This window comes from Parambassis ranga, chromosome 10 (genome assembly GCF_900634625.1).
Source record: "Parambassis ranga chromosome 10, fParRan2.1, whole genome shotgun sequence".
In the NCBI taxonomy this organism is placed as follows: domain Eukaryota; kingdom Metazoa; phylum Chordata; class Actinopteri; family Ambassidae; genus Parambassis; species Parambassis ranga.
Genome location: NC_041031.1, coordinates 14,223,684 through 14,229,931, shown reverse-complemented (window position 1 = coordinate 14,229,931; position 6,248 = coordinate 14,223,684). Strand labels below are relative to the sequence as shown.

Here is a 6,248-nt window from a genome sequence, read left to right as displayed (position 1 = left end):
TTTCTTTTTTATTCTGTCTCTATTCTATGTGATAGATCCATTTGGAGGGTTGACAACAGTGATGGCAATGTATACACTTGGTATTTTAAGGAAGGATCTGCTCACCTCCACTGCTCGTTTGCTGGGAGGTTACTATGGAGTTAATCTTGGTTTGCACCTAATATTTTGTGCTTTTGCTGTCCTGTCCTCCTATTTAAGTCACATCTGTATTACCGTCTCCTCCTCCGGGGGCACTGTAAACAGGAGACATGGCGACCCCTGGTGGATGCGACTTGGGCCTGCAGGGATTTTTTGCCTCGGTAAAGTAGACGTGGCAGTGACGTCATTTCCGGAAATGACCCGGATCGGAACTTTAACTCCTGGGTATTAGTTTGTACCAGAAACATCGACGACTCTCGGAATGATGACGTGATATTGATCTAAGTAAGTTAAAAGCAGTCGTTTTCTGTCTTTTAATTACAAATAATAGTCTCATAACGAGTTTAGGTCGAATTTGACCAAGGTAAGGCAGGGGGAACTGTACGGAAAGGCCGGTTAGCATAGTGTAGCTAGCGTTAGCCTGTGGTTAGCCGGTCAGGCCGTGATCAGCTGTGTCGTGATAGGCGGCCTCTTCTAGGCAGAACTGGTCCAGACTCGAGATAATCATTGTTACCTAATGATTCGTATATTTAGCTCACTTATGGAATTATCTGTAAGTTGAGTTGTTATTTGTTTTTGCCTGGTTGTTGGTTGTGGATTACTTGTCGTTTTCGCGTCGCGTTGATGATGCTAACGGGACTAACTGACATGTTCTAAACGAACCTGTGATTGTTTTTCTGTCTAATTTCAACCTGTCTGCCTGCTGTGAGGCTGAATATTTTTTTTGACATATCTCGTCTCGTTACCGCAGACATGTGTGTACATATGTCCATGAAGGATATCCCGCCTTGGATGTGAGTTTTTCTACACGCAGAGAGAGGTCGTCCTTTTTATCAACATCAGACAAACCTTAAGAGAAAGACCCGGCTCTCCCTGGTGGTTCTGGTCTACAGCGGGCTTCTGACCCTTTACCTGCGGCAAGATGACGTGCCGTGACCGGACCCTCGAGTTCCAGTCAGCTTGTAAATCTCTCCAGGGCAGACAGGTATGTTGGGGTCAATCTCCTGTCACTACAGCATAATTATAACCTAATTATTTCATGTTATAATCATGATCATGTACACAGATGTGTTTTCCTCTAACTTTAGTTTCTTTTGGCCTTCTTTTAGCTTTCATTTCTTTTTGGCTTTAGCTTCTTGTTTTCTCCCCCCTCTATGTTTTGTTTTGGTTTCACATTTAGTCATTTTAACCAAAACAAGGCTCAATGTCGTACATCTTTGGCTGTACTCTTTATTTGCTCATTTTGGGGATAGATAATAATTACAATTGTTACTTCTTTCAGCTTATGTTAATATCCATTCTCAAAATAATTATAAATGATAGCAGATTTCTAGGCACAGTAGCAGTTACCACATGTTTAACAATCTTTCGGTGTTAGTCAGTGGAGTCTATACATGTAAATACACATTTGATTGAGTTCATTGATTCTATTAATTTTATTTCCATGCTTACCTTTTCTGGGATCACATTTTAGAAAAAAAAAAACAATACTAGAGCCAGAAAGGCAGATTTGTCTACTGCTAATGAGTTATATAATGTTTTAGGTTTTTTACTGAATAACAGACCACAGTGTTTAGCAGGTTAACAAAATGGGAACCCTGTTGAGAAGGTCTGTTGTACATGCTGAATAACTCCTCAGTCTTCTTGTAAATTTATGTAAATATCTCATACTCCCTTATTTATTCCTCCCCTGTTAGAATGGAGTCCAGCCCAGCAAACCAGCTCTTCATGCCCTCAGGCAGCGCAGTGACTTCACGGTTATGGCCAAGTGAGTTCGTCTTGGTCTCTTTTTTGTGTGTGTTTGTGTGTGTGTTTCAGCAGTTCGTACATATTTGCATAATGGGCTAATTATTTTATGTTAATATTAAACATCTCAAAGTGTGTATTTACACATAATTTATTTATCACATATGAACAGCCCTACTACAATTGATGTAAAAAAAAAAAAAAATGTGAAATGTCTTACTGTGAAATGAGAAGAATGCTGTGAAGTTTTAGTGGACAGGTTTGTCCACTAATCTTTAGTATCTTTAGCCTAGCTTCTGGAGAGATTGGTGAAATTGATCCTGTTCAAGTTATGGGAAGAATACAAACAAGAAAAAAGAATCCTTTAGTATGTGCGTGATAAGGAAAGCTTTCTGTTTGTCTGTGTCTTTGCAGGAGAATTGGGAAAGACTTGAGCAATACATTTGCCAAACTGGAAAAGCTCACTATTTGTAAGTTTTCATTTCATATTGTTTTACCATTATTTAAAATGTGTGTAATCATCACCCATTGTGCTGATGCTTCATACTGTTGTTTTGATGTAGTGGCAAAAAGAAAATCTCTATTTGATGACAAGGCAGTGGAGATCGAGGAGCTCACATACATAATTAAACAGGTGGGTTGAACTCACCTTTCTATGAAATGTGGTGTTCCTGTTGAGTGTACATACTGATTTCTCCTCCCGTGTTTATATTTTCAGGACATCAACAGTCTAAACAAACAGATAGCACAGCTGCAGGACTTGGTGAGATCCCGTGCGACTCCTGGTGGCCGGCACATCCAGACTCACTCTAACACTATAGTGGTCTCATTACAGGTATGTTCATCAAATTCCTACGGAAAATTACATTTTCGTAAAAATGTAGAAATAGAAACAGATGCAAGCCGCTCACTGAAGCAGGACTTAAACTTTGTTCTGTTGTTTTTCTTCCACAGTCCAAACTGGCGTCAATGTCCAATGATTTTAAATCAGTCTTAGAAGTCAGAACAGAGGTAAGGGACTCGTATACACCATAAAAATGCTAAAACTCGAGAAATAAATTTACCTCCGGTGTCTTCATCATGTGACTGTAATCCTGCAGAACCTGAAGCAGCAGCGCAGCAGGAGAGAGCAGTTCTCCCAGCCTCCAGCCTCATCTTCTCCAATGATGGCCAATAACTTCAGTAAGTCTGTCTGCATCTTGCTTTCATGCTTCTTGTTGCTCTCTCTGATCTTTTTTACAAGGGTCCCAAAACTAATGGTAACAACAGGTAAAAAAAAGCATGCAGTTGTAGCTTCATAATGGTGTGTTCACTCTATACCACATTTTGGTTTAGTACTGATTGTTTTAACTGTAAGTTCATGGCCATTCCCTTAAGTTAAATTAGCACTGAAACATCATCTGTTCTTCACCTATGGATTACACTGGAAGAGTGTAACAGAGTGAACACACCTTTATTGTTTCTTTCTTTTGGCTTTGAGGCAATATGCGACATGTCTGGCTCCAGCTCAGTTCGTCTTTTTGCTAAACAAGTTAAATGACCAGAGACCCTCTATTTAGTGCAGGTGGCTCGGACGCTTCCTGTGCATGCATTTACACTTCCAGTAAAATGTTCATAAACAGCCGGTATTTCAGTGTGTTCGGCTAAATCTCAAGCAAAAGTGCCTACTGTAAACACCTTAAAACACAGACAAATAGTCGAAGCTAAAATATTTTATTTAACTGGAAAATTGTGTGTGTAATTGGGAAAAATAGCTATCTTAAATAACCAAATAACCTTGTTGTTTTCTCTGGCTTTATTTTAATTATAGGTTTAATCTGTTGATGCGTTAAGCTCATCTGACTTTTAATAAATATAATGGACAAATGTTCCATTATAACCATAGTGTTTGTAGCTAAAACTCAGATGGTTGTCACCAGAATTTGTTTCACATTGTAATATTCTTTACATTGGGCACATTGTTTGAATTTTGTTTACAACTCGCTCAGGCTGTGGACACATTTTTGGTGGCAGTGTGCTTTTCAGAACAACAGCTGTTGTATTATAGGGAACTGCTCGAAGTCCTTGTGAATGATTATTACTGTATTTGGTCCTCAGTAATGCAAAAATCAAAAAATATTTTAGGGAGCCGCAAAAAAGGGGCCCAGGAGCCGCATGCAGCTCGCGAGCCGCGCAATGACTACCAGGGCTATACATCCGCAAATTTAAAAGGTATTTCCCTGGAACGTTTGACTCTCCCAGCGGGTATAACTAGCTACAGTATGTGCCCGCTGTTCTTTCTGCTTTTCCCTTCTACCACTTCTGTCTAATCTCATTGAATGTGTGTGTGTGTCTCTTTGTTGTCTCCTTTCAGAGAGCTCAGTCCTTATGCAGGATGAGTCCCGGAGCCTTGGCGACGTGGCCATCGACATGGACTCTCAGACCAATCCTCTGCAACTTCAGCTGATCGATGAGCAGGTTAGTGGTTGATTAACAAAGCCAGACAAATGGCCAGTGTGATTTTAGTCATTATAAGCTACAAATGTATCTGTAAACCTTAAAAAGGAAAAAAGACTACCGGTAATATAAAAACGGTTCTTTTTGAAATCTTCAAAGGACTCATACATCCAGAGCCGTGCTGACACCATGCAAAACATCGAGAGCACCATCGTAGAACTGGGTTCTATATTCCAGCAGCTGGCACACATGGTCAAGGAGCAAGAAGAGACCATCCAGAGGTGAGCTGGAATCCTCATTTAGGTAGAGATAGCTCTAGGTTGATAAGGTGAACTAACAGTCCCATGTCACTGGTCTGTCCGACAGGATTGATGCTAATGTGGAGGACACCCAGCTGAACGTTGAAGCCGCCCACACAGAGATCCTCAAATACTTCCAGTCAGTCTCCTCCAACCGCTGGCTGATGATCAAGATCTTTCTGGTCCTAATCATCTTCTTCATCATCTTTGTCGTCTTCTTCGCTTAAAGAAAAGAACTGCTGAGGGAAGGGAAAATAAGCACATCAATTGGTGTAGGAGGGTAAAGCTAAAGCTGGCCAGAGATAACGTAATTGGAGGACGGACCTGTCTTATCACGGTTTGACGGAGGCTTGGGATCCACTCTGACAACTACAAACTTTTGGTTATTCCCAAACCTCAGACTCTTGATCTTAAACAATTCAATGAAAAATGAAGATGTTGAACTTTAAATAAAAGAAATGGTCTAAAACCCCATATTGTATAGAGAGAGAGAGAGAGAGAGAGAGAGCAGAAAACTGCTCTGTGTTGTATTTTGACCAACTATTCGTAAACATTTAATCCAAATGGCTATAATTTAATGGTTTGATTCTGCAAACTGTGTTATTTCTGTTTACACCCTTTACCACATGTCATCCTTTATTATTTTAAAGCCAAACAATAGAACTGGAGTTTATCCTTTTGCTTCTTATTTTTCCTACTTTTTATTGAAAGAGCATGATAGTCTCATTTATCAATAATTCTTACCCACCAACATTCTGTTTGTTAAATATTTTTATCCATTTTTGATTTTGAAGTTTATTTGCCAAATGGGTACTCTTATTGAACTGTGACACAATACAAAGACACTCAAGAAGAAGTTACAGCCAGCTGAAGGGACATTTGTGGTGTAAGTGAGGCACAAGCTGCACAAAATGCAGTTATGTAATAGCACTGTTTAAAATGAGAGTTGCTGCCAGCCATCGCTCATTCAGTGCTTCAGAGAAGGAGGATCAATGCTTATGAAGGGGATACACTGGTTGCGAAGGTCCACTAAAGAAGTGCAACCAGATTCCCTGGAAGTGTCTGGATGTCTGTGTTCCCCCTCATTATCTATCCAATGTACAGGATGTTATTTAAATAACCACAGCTTTTTAAGAAAAGACAAAACATTGTTCCTATTTTTTCCCTTTTTTTAGCCAAATGCCTTGACTTTGGTGTATAAAGTGCAAATAGTTAAAATGTTGTATTGACAAACAAAAAGTGTGCATTAATAAAATAATGATGGGGTGCTGGCATTTATGTGTGACCTTTTCTTGAGGTAAGTGGATTAGACAGCTGAGCTATAATTAGCTATGCTGGCTTATTGTGGCGGAGCTGTGCTGCAGGTTATATGCATCATATTTAAACAACATTTTGGGTTTTGTCAAAGATGGGCAGATACCACAAAGCCTAACAGAGTCACAGAGAAAGCAGAAGATATCAGAACATCGAGTATTTATTTACCTTGAATATTCACAATAAAAAATGACATCAGACATAGTTCCAATTATTTCCTGCATGCATGGATTTATGTGAGGGGAGAGCACCCGTTAACTAGAGCTGGAAACATGGAGCCAAACTGGCTGCTGAGGACAGAGACGCATGGCCTGA

General features: G+C 39.8%; 1 protein-coding gene across 2 annotated transcripts; it reads left to right on the top strand.

The window, feature by feature from the left end:
- The first annotated feature begins 320 nt into the window (after nucleotides 1-320).
- Nucleotides 321-5,893, top strand: LOC114442936 (syntaxin-5-like). Of its 2 annotated transcripts, XM_028416813.1 has the most exons (12): nucleotides 321-423; nucleotides 890-1,123; nucleotides 1,836-1,906; nucleotides 2,299-2,354; nucleotides 2,448-2,518; nucleotides 2,603-2,719; nucleotides 2,839-2,895; nucleotides 2,985-3,066; nucleotides 4,009-4,095; nucleotides 4,238-4,341; nucleotides 4,480-4,601; nucleotides 4,687-5,893. In XM_028416813.1, exons 2-12 carry the CDS (start codon nucleotides 1,061-1,063, stop codon nucleotides 4,844-4,846), a joined length of 990 nt encoding a protein of 329 aa, XP_028272614.1. In that variant the 5' UTR covers nucleotides 321-423; nucleotides 890-1,060; the 3' UTR covers nucleotides 4,847-5,893. The 2 variants fall into 2 exon arrangements, with proteins under 2 accessions (XP_028272614.1, XP_028272616.1); XM_028416815.1 differs by lacking the exon at nucleotides 4,009-4,095 and having other exon boundaries at nucleotides 4,687-4,846.
- Nucleotides 5,894-6,248: the final 355 nt, after the last annotated feature.